The following is a 21393-nucleotide window of genomic DNA, read 5'->3' on the forward strand; positions in this document are numbered from 1 at the left end:
GGGATGAAATACCAACAGCAGAGTGAAACTGAGAGTGAGATGAAGGGGAATAGAGAAGGACACATGGGGGTGAACACGCTGCACACAAGCTGAATGAAACGCAGCGAGAAGAAGGGGAAAGCGGGGATGAAACTGAAAAGGAACAAACCAACCGACAATTAATAAATGAAAAGAGGTGAGGGAGAATGGGGGAAATCACCTGCCTCATAGTAACCTGGAAAAGGGGAGTGTTTGGGAAATGGGACACTTTGGGTAGGAAAGATCCTGAGTCTGGATAGGTTTGTGTGTGTGTGTGTGTGTGTGTGTGTGTGTGTGTGTGTGTGTGTGTGTGTGTGTGTGTGTGTGTGTGTGTGTGTGTGTGTGTGCACGCGCGCGCACGTGTGTTGTTTAATGATGCACGTTTGACTGCAATTGGTGAGGACACCAGATCGAGTCCCATTACAGCTATTGGTTCCTGATCTGGGACCAACAAGTGTTATCAGCCATGTGGACACATTGTCTTCTGCACAACCAATTACACCCAGGAAACATCACCATTATCTTTAGCGGTCCAGAGTTCTAGGAATATGGTTAAGTTCTCCAACCTGGGCGAACGCCGTAATGATACCATCACACCGACTCATGTATGTAGATAACAGAGTTACTACAACTCCTCCCATGCTCTTCGAGCCGAAGAAGGCTGCATCAAGCAACCAAGAAAAGCTACACAAGGTAAGCCCTTTGAAGAGCATTTGAGGAGTTAATTTATTGGATAATCCTAGCCACGTGAGGTCATTGATTAGGTGAATGATGATTAGTTAGTCCCTCCAATTACAGGTGCCAGACCTGATTGAGTCATATATATATATATATATATATATATATATATATATATATATATATATATATATATATATATATATATATATATATATATATATATATATATATATATCTTCTCTTCTTCTTTCGGCTGCTCCCGTTAGGGGTCGCCACAGCGGATCATCCGTATGATCTGCATAGTGATTTGGTACATGTTTTACGCCGGATGCCCTTCCTGACGCAACCCTGGTCGCCTCTTACGACACAGGGATATGGTACACCTATTTTAACCAGGGTATACACCGGCCCAGTACACTGGTACTCATTTCGCCGACCTCGGAAGGATGGCAGGCTGAGTCAACCCCCTGGTGTATTAATTCAGTGGCCCAACGGGGCTTGAACTCAGGACCTTTTGGATCCCAAGACGCTGCCCTAACCACTGCGCCAACACCAGAATATATATATAATATATAATATATATATATATATATATATATATATATATATATATATATATATATATATATATATATATATATATATATATATATATATATATATATATATATATATATATATATATATATATATATATATATATCAAAGACATTTGGTTTGCAAAATCAAGAAAGTTCCAGAATCATTATCTCTGGAAGAATGAACACAATCTTTGCGAAGTTGCAGGAATGATTGAACATGATAATTCAAACAAAAAATAATACATGTGCCGTCATTACTTTTCAAAATTGAAAACGTGAAGATACAATTTTACGGCATTAATTAATTTATTCATGTAGTTCTTTATTTTGAATGACAAGGCTCAATATCAAGCAATAGGGAGAGAGTGCTAATTTAATTGAACAAGCATTACAAAACGGCAAGGAGTTAAATGACCTTTTAACTGCTATATAGGCCATTAATCAGTCATAGCAGCACTGACTGCAAAAGTACTAACCATTAGAGGAAGCTTGCCACACATCCACTCTGCTTAGGCAGCCATTACACACCGAGGTTTCTGAATTGTAGCCAGGAAAGAAGATATTAAAGTTAAAATGCAACTTCTGACTTGGTTAAAATTAAGGTTTATGAAAACACAGAATTCCTAATTACATTATCATTCAGCCTCAAGATGACATTGGTATGCCATTGCCTCACCCTCTCCTCCATCTCCCTAATAGGCAGGTAATCAATCTATGGATGCACTTATGGCTTACTGGCAATCAGTAGGGCACAGTCGGAGCACGTGGGTGATATTGCTGTTTTTTTAATGCAAGGTGTAGGCTCCTTGAAGAGTGAGGTGGCTGAGGATTTAAATGGCAACTTACTGACACGAGAACAACAGTTGTACAAAACGAGCAAGGGAAAGAATTAGTGACAAAAGTGGCTGGAGAAGATGGGAGAAAATACTGTAATCAGAAAATAAGATGGGAGCTTGGGGTATCTTCTCTAGCAGCTATCCTTAGCCAATTATGTAATGCATCCCTGTTTATCCTCAATATATATATATATATATATATATATATATATATATATATATATATATATATATATATATATATATATATATTGTGTTGGAAGTGCTGCAAAGATTGTTGGAAAAGCCAAATTAACCTTCTTGTCATTGTGTGTCAGGGTAGTGTCACCTTCTTTTTACTTAAGTCTGGCTTACATCACCTAATTTGAGGCAAGAGAATTACTAGGTGACAAGAAATCAGCTCGGTGTACAATTTCTTACGAGAACGACTGGGCAGAGTACTGACACAATCATGGTAGAGAGACAATGATTTATATGACAAGCTGCGACAATAAATACATTTTACATGCAGCTGTCACTGCGGTTTGTATTTTGGACGGCCTTGATGCCTTTCCCATTTTGGTTATCTGCCAGGGTTTATGGAGTAGAAACCACATGTTCAAACAGAACACTTCCTTGAAGCTTTCTGTGCCGTTCCTAAAGCACTTCATGTCCACTCCCAAATCCTTACTCATCCATTCATGCGATAACATGTGATTCATACCATATTCGGCGTTCTTGCCGGGTCAATGCCCTGTTCACATAATCTTGCCTGAGTGTTGCACATTTTGCCTTTTGGACTGACAAGATAGCTTGGAGGTTGCATGCATACTCTTGAGCTGTCCAGTCTGGGTTCGATTCTTAAGCAGATTATAAGTTGCTGGATTGGTGCTTCGCAGGCGAGGCATTGCATTGCAGGCGAGGCCCAACCCTAGGATGGACGGTAAGCTTGGTGTCCTGTTTGCTAGCCTTTGGTGATGGTCGTTAATGATCCCATCATGTCTTTTGCAAGTCGGTCATTGCATGCCAGTGCCCTGGCCAAATCCTTACTCCGATGTGCAGGGACACCACTGCTTCAGTCTTGAAGCAGCACAGTGGACAAAATTCCTTGTGGCATCTTTATCCAACATGTGTTCATTAGATGAGATGTTGCCTTTGAATTCTGCACCATTTCATGTATATAACACATCTCTCACACTCCATGGTGTGCACATGCACATTGTACAAGTCAGGTCTGATAAATACATCTCATGCGTTGATTTGTTTAGTTTGTTAGCCTGTATCTGATGACGTGAACTGGTGGTCGATTAGTTGCGTTTAGCTGTGTTCACGTATACACGGATACAGGTATGGTAAAAATCACGATCATTGGTTTTCAATGTCTGTGTGCACATATGTTCAGATGCAGATACGCATATATGGCATGTGGATACAGATCCGATTATTACGATTGCACCGTGTAGCGATTGAAATCATATCCACAATGCCACCAGATGGCAAATTGCCTCTATTGACGTCATAATCATCAACACATGGAGCAATGAGAACTATGCTGTGCCATTCTTCTCTGATCAGTGATGAAGGAGTTGAGAAGATGATGGAATTGGTGAAGGGAAATCCTTGCCTGTACGACTCATGTCTACCTGAGCACAAAGACGCTCAGAAAATACACAATGTCTGGGTCTGCATCGCAAACGTCATGAGCCGTGTGGACGTCATTGGTGCGGAGAACATTGCATCATTGACGCAGCCGATGCCATCTTGCTCATTTGTGCAGGAAAAAAGACGATTTCCACACTTGTGACGTGCTTTGTGTTTGTATCGTATCAGTGTGCATGTGAACATCGCCTTATGGCTGTGGTTGACGTGGTGGAAGAAAATGCTGTGTTTGCACAGGTCCATCATATCAACCTTGGTGACACATTTTCTTTACTTTGCAATATGTTTCAACTCGAAGGATGTAAGGCTCCCATTTTGAAGTTTAATGCATGATACAGTATATCTAATATATATATATATATATATATATATATATATATATATATATATATATATATATATATATATATATATATATATATATATATATTCTGTGTTTATGTAAGGACGCTTCAAAAACTTCAAAAAATAACTACAGAACCAAATCCAAACGAATTTTTCATGTTGCCAAAGGATACCCCAAATATGGTTGATGTCGGGGTAGCTTATCTGGGGGAGGAGGTTCAAGGTGGGGGGAAGACCCCAATTCTCTCTCTGTTAATGTGTATCACATGGCGCCACCAGGTGGTATCCAGTATTACAAATAATTATCTTTTAAAAGTAAAGTTTAAACAACTTGATAAAATGCATGACGATGACGTTGAAATCGGAGTGAGAATAATTATAAATTTTCAAAATGTTTCATTTCACTCATTTTAAGCGGAGGTTCAAACCAAAGCATCCAACACTGAGCTTCACAGCGAAGCAGAAGTGATTTTTTTATTCTTTCTCACACCATATATAAGCAGCAAGGATGATTGATGAAACTGATGCTGGCTAACTTCCAAGAAATGGAAGATGGCCTCAGGCAAATGATAGAGTGAACAGAGCAAAATGTTTGTGAGGGACAACATGCTGCGTCTTGATTAAATCCGTCATTAAAGCGACAGGTAGTTTTGATAGTTACTTATAAAGTTTACTGTGTGGCTCAAGCTACTTGAGGAACCTCGTGTGAAGAAGTTGCTTGTTTGCAAATTAAGCCAAACAAGTTTTTGGACTGGTTTTGATGGAAAATTTCCTGTAACTTGTGTGCTTGCTGACTTGGTTTGCTGCATCTCTTCTCAGTGGCCGCGCACGTGCCCGAGGCCTAGCATATTTTGGTGAGGGCTCTGGACCAATCCACTTTGACAACGTGAAGTGCAAAGGAAATGAGCAGACACTTGGTGCTTGTGGTCACCTCGCATCTGACCAGCACAACTGTCGTCATAGTGAGGATGCTGGCGTGATATGCAATTTCCGAGAGCCGGCTACTGCAGGTCCTTCAGGTAACCATCATGGATATTTTTAGTTTAACTACCCACATTTTTCTGCACAGTTTGTTTCGGATCAGTTTTTTATTTTATTTTAAATATGCAATTCGGTGAAGCATTAGGGGGGAAATGTATGTATGGAGGCCTTTAGTCCATGAGCCAGTTGGGTTGGTTGGTACCCTCTGGGGGGGAATAGTTCTCATAGAGATTTTTGGCAACGTATATAACCCTAGAGTTACGAAATATATGATAGCATTGCATCGGTGGTAGCTTTTTGTGTGTTATCACCCTGTTTATATGCCTACCCTTAAATAAGCTTTTGTGCAAAATGGCCAGTACAAGATAAGACATCCTACTTCAACTTAACAACATTTTTTTTTTTATCAGTCAAACATTAACATTGAAATTTGTCTCACCTTTTGCGAGGATCATTTGCTTCTCAACAAAAAGTGCTAAACATGCCAAGGTTGAAAGGTATGTCATTGGTGACACATATATCAGTGTCTATTTCCTTTGTGATAAATCATACCACCTTCAGAAAAGTATTTGTCTCTCATTTACTGTGGAAAGGAAATAAAAGTTCTGGAACAATATGATTACATGGGTGTTTCGCAAATTTATTATGAAATCCAAAAATCTAAATTTCTTTTTTGAATGTTGTATATTAAGATCAGTAGAGCAGACAATGTTACCCCACCCTCCAAATGAAAAAAAAATACCTAATTTGGACGGATTTATGTAGTTTGGTCAATGTCATGATATTTTCCCTGTTGTTATTGAAGGATACTTTCCAAGAGTCAAACAAAGGTAAATGATAGCATGTTCATGAACAAGATTAATGTTTTTTTCCCTGTAATTTCTCAAAAAATACAGAATTTCAAGTATTTAGGTACTCAATAATGCACATATGAAGGTATCAAACACCTGCATTTCACAATATAAACCAAGAAGACAATAGCAAGATGGTTAATCATGTGCAATCTGATGAATGAGTCAAAGGTGAAAATGAAACACAATCTTCTGTTTGTAGGGCATAAAATTACAGAATAGAAACACAAATGTGGTGTTCTGCACTAACAAGGCCATTACCTAGGCCCAATGTGTTGCTGATAAACATATTGTCTTATGAACCAAAGATGAGTCCTTTATAGTTTCTAAGACATCTCTGATCATATGCACTGATTGTAAGTGATATAAAATGTTCAAGATGAACTTAAAAATCATAATCATTATCCAGTTCTTCAATATCCTCATCTAAACTTTCCCCATCGTCTGACTCAAAGATGGATGCCTAGTTCTCAGTCTGGCAGTCTGCACATATCAGTGCATTTCAGTCCGTTTGACAAACACACACATTTTGGTAGTGAACACTTCCTTTTACAATTGCAGGCCAATAAATCAAGGACCGCCTCAGGTGCTGGCTGACCATCCATCCAGTGCACCACCAACTGTTCAACTCCTTCCTTCTCCATCTTCCATCCTCGGCCAACATGACTTGGTACTTTCGGGTCCTGTTCAAGACATCGTCTCCATATTGCAGCCTGGTAGTTTGTGCGTGTTTCACTAAGCAGTCCCTGCATAGTGGAAGCTGGTGGCTCTCTATCTCACCTTTCTTTGCACAGAATAGGTCGTACCTGAGATCATTGATAGTTTCTGACTGTAGAGATGTATACCCTGCCAAAAATTACGATGAGCATTATTCTCATCGGATGGTACCAGTGGCCAAAAATGACGGGTCTGACTCATGGCCTACTTGCGGTAGGTTGGGATTGTAACTTTAATGTGGCCCTTCCAGATAGTTGCTCAGTCACAGCATTACCATCACCAACGTGATCAAATGCAGTCCAACTGTTGATCGAAATAGCATGGTGGCTGATCAGTGTTGAAGGAGTTGAGACGTTCATGGAGCTGGTGAGGGGAAACCCGAGCCTCGATGACTCAAGACTCCCTGAGCACAAACACTGTGGCTTTTTTAGGGTCAACATCATCAAATTTTAAATGTCTGCCCAAGCTGATTTGTTATCTGTGGAGAGTCTTTATTGTCAAAATATATTTGTGAGAATACGAAGAACACCCTCGTCGCCGCAGAAAACTAAGTTGGTCTATTCTGAAAAAGCCAAAAATGTTGGATTCCAGGATGTCGACACAGTTTGAGTCATCATGATCTGAAACTAACATATTTTGGGCACAAACTCAGCGGCACTTCCTTTTCTCACTGTAACATCCCATAAGAAATGGCATACCGAAAATCTGAGATTTCGTTCATCAATGTTTTGAAGTTCTCAACAACCGAATGGTCTATACTTGGACTCGTGAATGTCTACCACACTTGCCAAGCATTGGATTACATTAACCTTTCCACTACTGTCGAGCATGTCTTATATACTATGCTAAGGTACATTTTAAGGTAATAAAGATATATTAACTTATATACGATGCTGAGGTACATTTTAATGTAATAAAGATATAATAACCAACTTTAAGCTCCCCTATACATGAAAAGCCAACATTATATCCACCCATCCATTGGGACCATACTCTGCGCAGAGCGTTGGTGCTGCCTAAGCAGTCTCTCTGGCTTTTAGGCACAATCCTGGACAGGTCACCACTCCGACACAGGATACCAGCAAGCTGCTACTCATTTTGCTGACCTCAGAAGGATGACAGGCAGAGTCGACCCCACCTTGTATTAATTCAACAGCCAAGAGGGATTTGAACTCAGGATCCTAGGATCCCAAGCCCACCACCCTAACCATTAAGCCAACACCAGGCATAACAATATATACTGGCCGTCTGTGTATGACGGTGGTTCGTGCTTGACCTGACCTTTTTGTTAAATAAAGGCAGAATAATGTATGCTGGGAAAGATTACTTTACAAGGGAATTTTCCTTTATAGTGTTGGTAATCAATAACCATAACCACTTGTTTCCTTCTTTAATGCGTGTGCTGAAAATACAGATGGTTGCAAGTGAGATAAGAGAGGATGGAAAAGAGAGTAGTTGCGAAATATTTGCCCAATGCAAACATCAAACCTGTTGAAATTTACAGACTGTTGTCAATTCAAAAACAAAATAAACTCCAATGAGCACAACTGCACAGTATAAGGCAAGGCTCACATCTGATGTTTTGACAGCCGAGTGGACTTAATCCGGGACTGAGCAGGCACCGTGCACCGGGTGTTAAAGTACCCTCCAAGGGCGGTGAAATTGATGGCTAATGAAACCAGAATGACACATACCTCCGCCAGGATGAACAGTTTATGTTTTGTATCCCACTGATAGGTCAGATCTACATTCAGAGCTGAACCAAAATGAAATCGACTTGTTCTTGTCACCTAACCAATTCATATACCAAGTTTTGTCACAATCCATTCATAACTTTTTGAAATATCATGCTATGTATCGTTTTGGAGGGCCTATATCTCACTGGTGAAGAATCACTCAAAAAATAAATAAATAATCTATTGTACTTGGATCTGTATCTCGATCCATATCTGTATCGCACTGGTGAAGTAGCCTGGTGTTGGCGCAGTGGTTAGGGCAGCGGCTTGGGATCCAAATGGTCCTGAGTTCAAGCCCCGTTGGGCCACTGAATTAATACACCAGGGGGTTGACTCAGCCTGTCATCCTTCCGAGGTCGGCGAAATGAGTACCAGTGTACTGGGCCGGTGTATACCCCGGTTAAAATAGGTGTACCATATCCCTGTGTCATAAGAGGCGACCAGGGTTGCGTCAGGAAGGGCATTCGGCATAAAACATGTGCCAAATCACTATGCGGATCATACGGATGATCCGCTGTGACGACCCCTCACGGGAGCAGCCGAAAGAAGAAGAAGACTTGGATCTGTATCTCGATCTTCATCAAAATCAAATCAATTCAGCCTTGTCACACACGCAACCTGTCCACCAAGTTTGGTTCAAATCCATCCATGACTTTTTGAGATATCCCACTCGCAGACAGACAGACAGACAAAAAAAACTAGACAAGGGTGAAAATGTAACCACCTTCGGTGTTGAAGGTAATAATAATGAAAATGTTGTTGCATCTCACCATCCACATTTTGTAGTCACATGACAACTCCATTCAACTCTCTCCTTGGAGGATACGTAACATCTGTTTTCTTTCCACGAAACCAAGTTTGTTGTTTTTTTGTGTTAAATTCTTTAAAAGATCAAGTCTCATGGAAAAGCAAGGTGATGGAGGGTATGGACTGAAAGTATGGCAGCAAGGCAACTCCTGTACACATTCGGTAAAGGAATGAACAAAGAGGAGTGGAGGAAACACCGCAACTTCAAAGAATGATTGTTGGGTTAGGAAGGGTTCTTGGGGGTAATAAAGATTGTGGTTAAGGATGGGGGAGATGGTGGTGCACCACCTGCTGGAAGACCTGAACAGAAGAGTGGGATAGAACTGTCTTTGTAAGGTGGTCCCACAAGCGGGAGAAGCAAGGAATAAAGAGTTGAGGTGTGCTGTTAACCTGGATTTTGGAAGTTTAACGACGGGTGGGTTTCGAGAAGTACGTGTGCATCTTCGGGTTGTTGGGAAGAGTCAAAGAACTGAGAGAGCATAGGGAACGAGACTGGAGGAGAGGCTGCAAAACACTGAGACCACCAACCTACCTGTGACGTGAGAGCAACAGAACTTGTGCTTTGGCCTTGATACAGGAGACCTTTGAATAACCTATGATTATGAAAACCTTTGATTACAGAATATATTGAATCAATTCTCTCATTTTGATTTATGACTGTTGTTTCAGGCCCTGTTTCTGCAGTTTGTGGCAAGCGACGTGTCGGCAAAAGGATACGGAGAATTGTGGGAGGATCCAAGGCTTTGAGGTGAGACAAGGTGCAGGTATAAATCCATACCGAGAGTGTGGTCATATTTAATCAATAAATTTGGTACTTGTATTCCATTGTTCGTCTTGCTTTGATTTACTCATAGATCCTGCAATCCAACTTGCACTACAGAGCAAAACGTTTGAAACAGACAGTTATTTCTTTTATCATTTATTATTATTATTATTATTATCATATCGTCTCGGCCAATCAAACAAATTTCCAGGGGAAATTAAATAATACGTTCTACAATCAATCAGTTTAGTTTGAGTAGCATACTGAAGAATACATGAATAAATTAGATGAATAAATTGGATATTCTATTGCATCTATTCAACATAATTGCATTCAGTAGAATTCACAATTAGAACGACGCTAGGTAGTGCGCATACCTCCGCCAGGCTGAACAGTCTACATTTTGTATCCCGGTGATGGGCCGAATCTGAATCCCCACCTCAAAGAAAACATAATTAGCTTGTTCTTGTAACCTACCCAACTCATCCACTAAGTTTTCTCCTAACTCATCCATAACTTTTTGAGATATCGGGCTATATATCATTTTTAGCCCTATCTCTCAATGTTAAAGAATCATAAAAAAAAAAAAAATTCGAGAATCTGGATCTGGATTTTGATCTTCACCAAAATCTAACCAATTTGTCCTTGTCACACACCCAACCTGTCCACCAAGTTTCCAAGAATAAAATGGTTAACTTTGAAAAACATTGTCAAAAAAAGAAAAATGACAAAACTAAGTTCGATCGTTCGTATGCAGCACGTCGTTTTCATCATATCAGCTCTTGCAGGTGTGAGGCTGTACCACTGATGCAGTGCCCCCTGTAGGTTAAAGCAGGAACTTGACCATGGTGCTGGCAAAAGCTTACCTACTCTTCGTGAAGGACAATGTGGGATCTTTTGCATCCACCAACTAATGCCGGAAGATGGGATGCCCAGTTTAACAATGATGAATCGCTGTGCCTGTGAGATACTAGGATGACAGTTTATAGCTGGATCTGGATTCAAACCCAGGCAAGACAGCTCAGAGGGGAGTGTGTGTGTGTGTATACCTCTTGGTTGTCCTTCCAGCCCTGACAAAAGTAAGTAACTTCGAAAGTATGTTGTTTTGATTATTATTGATTTGCTTCCTCTTACCATCAGGATCTAATTCCGATACATGGTATGATGCTAAAAATGCTATGGAACGGAGGGGCAGTCTAAGGAATGGAATGCAGGTAACAAATAGACATTCTGATGATCCTTGGAACATATCCATTCATCTTAAGGAGATGTTTTAAAGGTTTTGGAACATTTCGATAATCAAGAACTTATGACTCAAGGTAGGTTTCTTAAGTTTGATATCGAGCTGGCTTTCCATCTCACAATGGAAACGAGCTCAGAAGGAATAAAAAGTAGAGGAAAATAAAACCTTTTTTTTTTTGATTCAACAACCCTGTCAGGTTTGAGTAAGGTTGCCACAAATCGAACTTGTTTAAAGGCAAATCAACACAACAGTCAGACAGGTAACATCTGCACTCTGATCTCCTGAGTTCTTGACAATGATCTGGAAGGTTCTTCCTTAAAACCTGCATTTATTCCTAGTTAGTTCTTAAAGCTCTTTCATTTGTGTAGCTTATGGACAAACTCATTCACAAGACTGAATGTGTGCAGAGATAGAATCCCTGAGAAATGTTGTTGTTTTATTGGCAATACTTGAAGCTATATTTCTCAACCTTCGTATAATGGCAACAATTAACTGTTGAAATTGGTATTTTTTTGTGCATTGCATGACAGGGGAGGCTGGCCCTGGCAGGCATCTTTGTGGTTTGATGGACTTGGTGAACGACGGTTCCTTTGTGGCGCCACTCTAATCAGTAGCTGCTGGCTCCTTACGGCCGCACACTGTTTCAAACGGTGAGAATACACAGTCATAAACACAAGCCAACATCAATAATCACACCTATCCTCATCGGGGTTGGAGTGGAGGGGGTCAGGGTAGGGGGGATTAAAGAGAGTAACTTTGTGGGGAATAGGTAAAAGCCTTGTTGCATTGCCCTCACTTGTGTAGTTTCAATTCCCATGGCTCCGCAGCGAAAATTTCCACACCCTGATAGATGTACTCGTGACTTACCCAAGATTGGTTCTTGGTCATGGAAGCCTTTGTTAATGAGTGCCCTGATGTTCTGTCAAGATTATAGGTCTCCACCTTCTCCCATACCTCACCAATGCGATGGTACAAGGGTTGTCACAATGGTGTGGTAGTGATGTAGACAAGGATATTTTGTTTTGGCCTGTCTCCTTCATTTCATTTACATTCAAGTAGAGTTCTGCCATGACTATACCCAGTTCCCCCATCTCCCTTCCCAATAGTCTTTTCTCTTGGTGCTGCCTTGTCTGGGTGGGTTGTAATATATGCACAAAAGGAACTGTGGAGCAGGAGGGGGCCATTTGACCCATCATGCCTGTGTTGCACCAACCCCACTATCCATCACCCATCCACACACAAGTTACCTTCAAGTACTGCCAATACCCTCTATCTCCAAAGCATCCTGGTACCTATATAATTCCTATTTAAAGCTATCCATCCCCTCCACTTCCACTACCTTTCTGGGGAGATCATTTCATGCAATAACCACTCTGACTGAAAGAACCCTGCCTTAAAACTGTCCTAACTCTCAAATGTTTTTGTTTTTTTACCCTCAAGCTGGGGCCTGTGGTCTTAACACTGTCCACTCTGCTGAAAATCTCCACTTCACCTATCTTGTCCACATCCTTCATTATCTTGAACATCTCCATCATATTGTTGCGGATTCGCGCCCGCCGGCGTGCGAGCGGCCACGTAACTCGAATCGCGGCACGTCGCCCACCGGACGGACAATCCCGTCGTGACCCTCTCGGACTAACGCCGGGAACTAGTCACGGGTGGGCGTTTCGGCCTCACCATGATCGTGCCAATCGGCCCCCCGCGTGGGATAGGGTTGCTCGCCAAATTCAACCTACCTAAGTACCCACACGGAGGGTAGACCGGGCGATCGCACCTCGCCGCAGGTCGACTTCGGACACGGGCCACTTTAAGCGACCCGTTCCGTACTATCGGGATAACCGAGCGGTGTTATCGTCAACCTCGACGGTTCGATTAATTATCGGGCGTATTTAGCCCACGACCAACCCTTTACGTGAAGTAAGATGGAGATTCAATAAAAGAAAAGACGAAGCGAAACGGGAAAAACAGTTCAACATAAAGCACATTTATTCCGCGGCAAACGGAAAGCACACATATACAATTATACACCAAAAGCAAATGTAAAAGTAACACTACAATTCTGCACAAAAAGCAAATGCAACAAAAGAAAAACACACTGCAGATCTCCTACCGACTACCGAGCACACGGCAACACTTATACAGTTTTACTTCACAGACGGCGCCGACAACACATATACTCAAAGCAAAAGAAAAAGGGACCACCCTCAACTACAAGGGGGCAGACGGGCCTGGGGCCGAGACCGCATCGAGCCTACCCGTCTGGTGATGAGCCGCAAAATGGCGGTGGCGCCCCGACTCCGCGGGCCTCGCTGGCACTGCCTGGAATGGGGTGGGAACGGGGCCCCCTTCTCACACTATCTCAGCGCGGGGGGAAACAGGAGGGGGTTGTTGATGCTCGGGGGAATGAGGATATCTCGCTGGCTTGGGTCCCGCGACGAGCGACTCCACCGCGACCTCGGTCGCGTTACCGGCCTCCCCTCTCCGCAGCTCCCCGACTCTGACACGAGCGCCCTCTCGACTGCCTTCGCCGCCGCCACAACTCTCCAACTCTCCCACTCTCCACTCTTCTCAACTCCGTCCAACTGCGATTCAGAAACTCTTTTTCTCTCCCGATTCAGAAACTCCCTCAACAACTGCCTTTTCGGCGAGCGAACGCGGCCCTTTATCGCCCCCGGGGCTTCGCTCCTTCACCTTCGACCCTTCACCTCTGGCTGGCTCCCCATTGGACAGAGGAAAAGTGGGCGTGAATGATTCTTGATCCGATTTCTCGGAAAGGCTGGTGTTTTTGCACCCGCTGCTCGGTGCGCGCCCTGTACGAGTCCAGGATCGGTGCCCACAAGCGGCGCGGGAATGGCGGTGATGCGATGGTTGCGAGAGCGAGATGTGACGGCAAGGGTCGTGGCTGTTGTTGTGAAGCGGTGTTGCGGTTGGTGGTTGTTGTGTGATGGCTGTTGAGACGTGGTTGGTGGTGGTTGTGGTGGTAGTAATGGCGGCTGGTCCAAAATAAAGATAGTAAAAGAAAAACGGCTATCTAAAAGGGTCGCAGCCCGAATGAATGACATTTATTCCCTCTAAACAACGGGTTTGGGCCTAACTACACATATACTTACAGAGATATCTCACCTACGGGACCTGAATGGTGGTTTGCGAATTTCGTCAACCACAACAATATCATCCTCACAATTGCCTACTCTCCCATTTATAAAGCCCTGTCTCCTTCAACCGTTCCTCATGGCTGAATCTAGCTAGCCCTGGAACCAATTGAGTAGCCCTGTAATGAACCCTCTCTTTGTGGCAGCTGTGTCCTTCCTCAGTTGTGGTGACCAAAACTAAACACAATATTCTATATGTGGACTCACTCAATTCCAAGACAGTGTTAAAACTACCTCTTGATTTATCATTTATCCTCTCATGAATATAACCTAAAACCCTGCTTTTCTCATCTATAGCTGTCTGGCATTGTCCTGTATGCTTTCCCCACAGATGTGCCTTCTCCCAATCATCAGCAAGGTTTTAGAATCCATAATCGCTTCAGACATTAAATTCTTCCTCTTTTCCAATGGCTTGATTTCCGATCATCAATTTGGATTCAGACCAGGTCACTCTACCCTGGATATGCTGCTTCTGCTCTCCCAACAATGGAGAGAGATCCTCAATGCCAGACATGAAATCAGAGCCATATCCCGAGACATATCACTTGCTTTCAATACGGTCTGGCACCCTGCCCTGCTCACCAAACTCTCTTCCTATGGTATCCAAGGCCATCTCCACTCATGGCTCGCAGACTTCCTCTCTTGTCACAGCCAACGTGTGGCCCTTCATGGAGTTCTCTCATCCCCCCTTCCTGGTCAGGCTGGAGTTCCTCAAAGCAGTGTGCTGGGCCCTGTTCTTTTTCTGGTTTTCATGAATGATCTCTCTGACTCTGGAAAATCCTCTTTACCTCTTTGCTGATGACTCCACCCTCTGCCGTTCTCTCTGTCATCCCTCAGATCGGCAAGCAGCAGCTTCTCCGCTCACTGCAGATCTGGGTAAAATCACAAACTGGTCCAACACGTGGAACATGTCTTTCAATCCGGACAAATCTCACACTCTCACTATGTCTCTCTGACAGGACCATCTGGAACCCCCCCAATGTACTTTCTCAACAATCCTCTTGAAGAAGTCCTTTCACTCAAGCTTCTTGGTCTCACTATCTGCCATGATCTTTCATGTGTAAACCACCTTTCAAAGTTGGCTTTCAAAACCAGCCACCGACGGGGCATCCTCAGTTGTACAAAGTCCATCCTTGGCATACCTGAACTATCCACCCACAAGGCTTTCATCCACAGCTTGATGGAGTACTGCTCTCCCCACTGGGCTGGGTCCCCTGCCTCACATCTTGCTCAGCTTGACGCCATGGAAACCAAGGCTTTCAAGATTATTGGAATGTCCTGTGATAAATCTGAGTGTATGAGCCAATCACTTCAGTCTTGCACCATCTTCTCTTTCCATGCCCCCAGGTTTCTGCAGAGCACATATGCTCCACCATCAACCCCCTTCTGGGGGAAATTACCAAATCCAGGATCACTTTTGACCTCCACTCATTCGTTCCTCTTTTTTCCCACCTGTGGAACCAACTTCCACATTCTCTTCAATCTCATTCTTCCCTCCAGGACTTCAAGACAGCTCTTCACCACCATCTCAGATCATTCGCAATTCAAAGCCATTATATTTTCTACCCTCTTAACCCCCCCTCCAAACCCCACCCCATTCGCTCCTCCTTCAAAATTTCCAGTTCTCCCTCCTGAGAGTTTCCTTCTGTGTCCATCTTATTCTACCCATGCATCATCTCCTGCCCCCCCCCATTTCTCCCCACACCCATTGTTTGAAGTTCCTCCCTATCTCGGCCGTCAACTCTGCTGTTGGTGCCCCCCTCCCTCCTTCTACTTTTCCTTTTGTCCTGTTGTGTTTGTTCTGTGTACTAGTTTTAGCTCTTCCACGAGCCTCGACAATGTATACAAAAAATAAAACAAAATACACTGATAATTATCGAAGGCATGTTTATGGTGCTGTATTACTTTTCTCCGATATAGCTATGGGCCTGATCCGTGGAAGTACATGGTACGGGTCGGAGACCATCACCTGCTTGTTCGGGAGGAGCAGGAACAGGAATTGCACGTACAACGCATTATTTCCCATCCTGGTTACACCCGTCGACATCATCGCCATGATGTGGCTCTCATCCGGCTGGTCGGTTATGGTGAGACAATCGTCTATGGAAACGGTTTACATCTCTCATTGTATTCTTCCCTTTCATATACATCTATCTATAATTCCAGCAATGTGTGTGTGTGTGTGTGTGTGTGTGTGTGTGTGTGTGTGTGTGTGTGTGTGTGTGTGTGTGTGTGTGTGTGTGTGTGTGTGTGTGTGTGTGTGTGTGTGTGTGTGTGTGTGTGTGTGTGTGTGTGTGTGTGTGTGTGTGTGTGTGACCGCTGTTTCTCGACAACCACTGGTCCGATCTAATTGAAACTTGCCAGATATATTGCTGGGGACCTGAGGATGTACCTTTTCAAGGTTTGATATTAATCGGACAAGTGCTTCCCAAGTTATGGCCATTTATTTACCAAACCAATGACAAGACACGTTGTTGCGTGGGCGTGGCCGATGGGGAAGGGAAGCACAGCCACGTTCCCCATTACGGGTTGCAACGTACGGGCTTCCGGAGAGTGATGACTTCGTGTATTCTAATAATTTCTCGATTTCTTATGCGCATTTATAGATAAAAACAATGGCCCAAGTTATGATCATTTTCATATTTGACGGTGCATAAATTTCGGTAACATCAGAATGCTGGTATGCTCCGAACCAGGAAGTAAAAAAATTTTCTCTCTCTTCTCTTCTCTTTTTGTTTTTCCTTGCCACGACATTGCGAAAAGGTAAAATACGTTGGCGCTTATTGAATAATTGGGTATTAAAATTAAATTGTGAATAATCGTAACTGCGAATAATATGCGAACTTCCGGGCCACGCACGTACGGGCACGTGAGAGCGAAGAAACGGCCCGTGTCGTTTATTTATTACTTGTACGTGTCTCTGGATAAACTTATCTGTCCTTTTTCAGCTCTTGTTTTTAATATCGTCGGGAGTCCACTCACCCTCCTCACTAGATGGGTCTAGTGGGGAAGCCAGTTTAGTTGCCGACCAACTCGACCATGTGGCAGGTAGTACTGGGTTACATGTTACCAGTAGCAGGTCAACCACGACCTGACCTGACCAAAGTTATCAAACCCTTTACCTAATTAACACTAAATCACTTCAGGAGCAAATTATTTGTTTGAAAGGTTATAAAAAAGTGTAGTAGGTTTCACCTGTATGTAATCAGTGGTTTAAGTTAAAAAAATTAAGCTCCCCCACTTATCCAAGGAGTTTGAAGGTGCAACTCACTTGGTCAACCAATAAGGTAAACATGAAGACCAAGGAGCTTTCCAAAGAAGTCAGACATAAAGTGGTGGAGAAGTACTGTTCAGGAGAGGGTTATAATAAGATTTCAAAGTCATTCATTGTCCCCTGAAATATGGTGAAATCATCATTCAGAAGTGTAAGACTTATCGTACCATGCAGACTCTACCCAGATAGGTCACCCATCCAAACTCAGCAGCCGGGCAAGCAGGAAACTGGTTTGGGATATCACTGTAAATCCGCCAATGACTTTGAAAGATCTCCAAGGCTCTATATACAAGATGGGGGTCAGAGTTCATCAATCGACAATATCCCGTTCCCTTGATAAAGCTAGTTAGGGTTAGACAGGTGGCAGGAAAGAAGCCATTACTGAAAAAGACCAAATTGCAGGCAGTGGTGAGGGGGTTGCAAGTGCAGGCAGTGGTGAGGGGGTTGCAAGCACAGGCAGTGGTGAGGTGGTGGAGAATGTCGGCAGTGGTGAGGGGGTGGCGAGTGCAGGCAGTGGTGAGGGGGTGACGAGTGCAGGCAGTGGTGAGGTGGTGGAGAGTGTCGGCAGTGGTGAGGCAACGATCATCGGTAGTGGTGAGGGAGTATTGAGGGCTGTCATTGGTGATGCGGTAGCAAGAACAGGCAGTGGTGAGGGGTAGTGAGTGTAGGCAGTGGTCTTCACCCACCCTCTACCCCCCCCCCTCCAAAATGCTAATTTTATTTTTAACACCTTGGTGATGTCCCGGAGCTGGCCGCACTTTTCTCATCCCCATTCCGCTTCCTAAACCCACAATCAAATTTGGTCGTTAGCTCGAGGGGTGTATTTAATTCGGTGTTGGTGTCGATGATGGGCTGAAGGGCCTCCTCCTGCATCAAATTTCGTTGTTATAGCTTCATAGCAGGCACGCCCTAAGCATGGCAACTTGCAAACCCACCCCCTCTGGTGCCCGGCCTGGGCTGCCTGCCCATAATTCTGGCCCTGTACTGAACTTCTCTACCCAGATGCTTGACGACTTTAACTGCCTCGACTGGAAATTTTGGCTTGATATCCCGTTCTGAAAATTTTGTTACATATAATTATATTTCATACAGATAATGAGGCTCCTTCACGAGCTTAAATGGGCTGATGATGATGCAGATATGATGTTTTATATTCTCACAAAGCCTCCCCAACATATCAGCCTGTGGTTTATTTTCTCACATTGATGCTGTTTGCCTGTTTGTCTTTTCTCCTCCTCCTTCCCTCCCTTTGTTTTCCGGCTCCTCTTCCATGATCATTGACATCTGTTTTAAAAGGTTGATGATTATACAGTATTACACATTCAACTCTTCACAACGCAAAGTCTTCAACACCCCCACCCTCCCAATCCCAAGTCCTCAACCCCCCTCCCAAACCCCAAGCCTTCAATTCCCCTCCTCCCAACCCCAAATCCTCAACCCCTCCTCTCCCAACTGCATCCCCTCTCTGCCCACCAACCCCAAACTCTGTCTTCCCCTTGATCTTTCTTCCCGTTCTTTAAACAAGAAGGAAACTCCTCAGGAAATGCCTCGCTGAGTGCAGTGAGAAAGGCAGCACCATTGTTGTGAAATTGTTGGAACCAAGAGTGCCCCAGGAAGTTGACGGGACTTCCTCCAAGCTCGTCTAACAGTCCTGTGTTTGTCTCGTGTATTCGTCTGTATGTCAATGTGTGAGATGTGTGTGGGGCAGCTCTATTACGAGCCTTAGATCCTGTAAAAAAAAAGGAAAAAAGAAGGGCGTTCTTACATCATTACGTATCATTTGTTCATTACCTCATTAAAATGCTGCCGAGTGTGAAGTGACAGTCGAAACAATGTCCAATTCACAATCTCATAATCTCAAGTGATTGTGAGTAGCATAATTGTGTTCATAAATTATCCTAAATTAATTGTCCTAAAAATATATTGGGTAGCCGATGCAGTCGGAAAAAAAAAAAATTGAGATTTGTTCTTCCCTTATTATCAGTATTTAAAATGGCGATTTCAGTTAATACAATGGCGATTTCGATGAAACTTGGTTGGTAGGTTCATACCATGAGCTAGTTGTGTGCAAATGAGAGCCGTTGCTATGGACACCACCGTTGCCTAGCAACGGGACTTTGAAATTTTAGAAAAAATCATTAAAAATTTTATTTTTTCGAAAAACAAAAATCCGGCCACGAGCGACTGTGGGCAGTACATTCAGCCATATTGTCAAACATTTCCAGCCGGATCCTTTGAAAACTGTCGGAGAAGATAGACTTTGAATGAACCCTGGTCGAAAACAATAAAAAAACGAAGTTCGTTATATCTCAGAGACTATGAGTCAGATATACATGAAACTGGTATGGTAGGTTCATGGTATGTCCTAGTTATGTGTGAGAAAGAACCGTTGCTATGGACCCCTCCGTTGCCTAGCAACGGCCGAAAAACCTCTAAATGTGGGGGTATTTTAACAAAAAAACAATCTGCAGCATTAACCCTTGAAGCAAGAATCATGAATTTTCTTGTGCTTAATCCTCAGGTCATTCCCCATCAAACAGGCCCATCACGTCAGGTTATATTGGGTAGTCCACTACCCATGTCCACCTACCGGCTTGTATACAACTACACACACATATGTGTATATATATATATATATATATATATATATATATATATATATATATATATATATATATATATATATATATATATATATTGTTGCGGATCTGGCTGTTAAGTTAATCCCCCAACCCAATTGTGGTGGACGGGGGTTAACACCACCAGCCTGGATAGCCGAGAGGTTTTCCTTAGGAGGTGGACACATTTATCCTCGGAGATTATAATGCATGGGGGAGGGGAAGGGCCTAGCACTGGTGGAATGACGGAGGCACAGATGGAAGCACAGGGAGGTTTATACTCGAACCCCAGGACAAATACACATCAACTTAAAAGAAACGTGGATTTAATGAAAATAGACAAATATTTACGAGGGACAATAATTCAGAATGTAATAATACGTGAGGTAAATTAGTCCTAAATCGTGGAACCTCCACACAGACTGAAATACAGACAAGAGAGGAATGAAATAAAAGAAAACCCTTCCTTGATTCTGGCACTTGTATGCCTGGTGTTGGCTTAATGGTGAGGTCGGTGGGCTTGGGATCCTACGACCCTGAATTCAAATCCCTCTTGGCTGTTGAATTAATACCAGGTGGGGTTGATTCTGCCTGTCATCCTTCTGAGGTTGGCAAAATGAGTGCCAGCTTGCTGGTATCCTGTGTCGTAGTGGTAACCTATCCGGGATTGTGCCCAATAGCCCAGGAGACTGCTAAAGCAGCACCAACGCTCTGCGCAGAGTGTGGTCCCAACAGATGGATGGATTCTGGCACTTCGCTTGTCCAGAGATGGTCTTTGTGGAACTTTTGAATCAAGGCGCTTCATGCTGCACGTGTAGATGCACCCAAAAGTGGTGCCAAGCCGCTCTCTCGCAGCGGGAAAAACATACGTCAGACAATTAGTGAGTGGTATTCAACATCATGCTTGGTGTTGGCTTAATGGTTCGGGTGGTGAACTTGGGATCCGGGGATCCTGAGTTCAAACCCCGCTCGGCTGTTGAATTAATACCAGGTGGGGTGAACTCTGCCTGTCATCCTTCCAAGATCGGCAAAATGAGTGCGAGCATGCTGGTATACTGTGTCAGAGTAGCGACCTGTCCAGGATTGTGTCTAATAGCCAAGGAGACTGCTTAGGCAGCACCAATGCTCCGCACAGAGTATGGTCCCAATGGA

General features: G+C 43.3%; 1 protein-coding gene across 2 annotated transcripts in view; it reads left to right on the forward strand.

Annotated features, from left to right (window-relative positions):
- The window catches only part of PRSS12 (serine protease 12), a 57359-nt gene that overhangs the window by 26323 nt on the left and 9643 nt on the right, over positions 1–21393 (forward strand). For both annotated transcript variants that reach the window (XM_085881277.1, XM_085881278.1), the window contains 4 exons: positions 4919–5118; positions 9861–9939; positions 11728–11847; positions 16270–16436. In XM_085881277.1, the coding sequence (XP_085737403.1) occupies positions 4919–5118; positions 9861–9939; positions 11728–11847; positions 16270–16436 (566 nt within the window). The remainder of the gene's footprint in view (positions 1–4918; positions 5119–9860; positions 9940–11727; positions 11848–16269; positions 16437–21393) is intronic.

The sequence above is a fragment of the Eptatretus burgeri genome, chromosome 5 (assembly GCF_056783735.1).
Source record: "Eptatretus burgeri isolate ZD-2024b chromosome 5, Ebu_testis_v1, whole genome shotgun sequence".
NCBI lineage: Eukaryota > Metazoa > Chordata > Myxini > Myxiniformes > Myxinidae > Eptatretus > Eptatretus burgeri.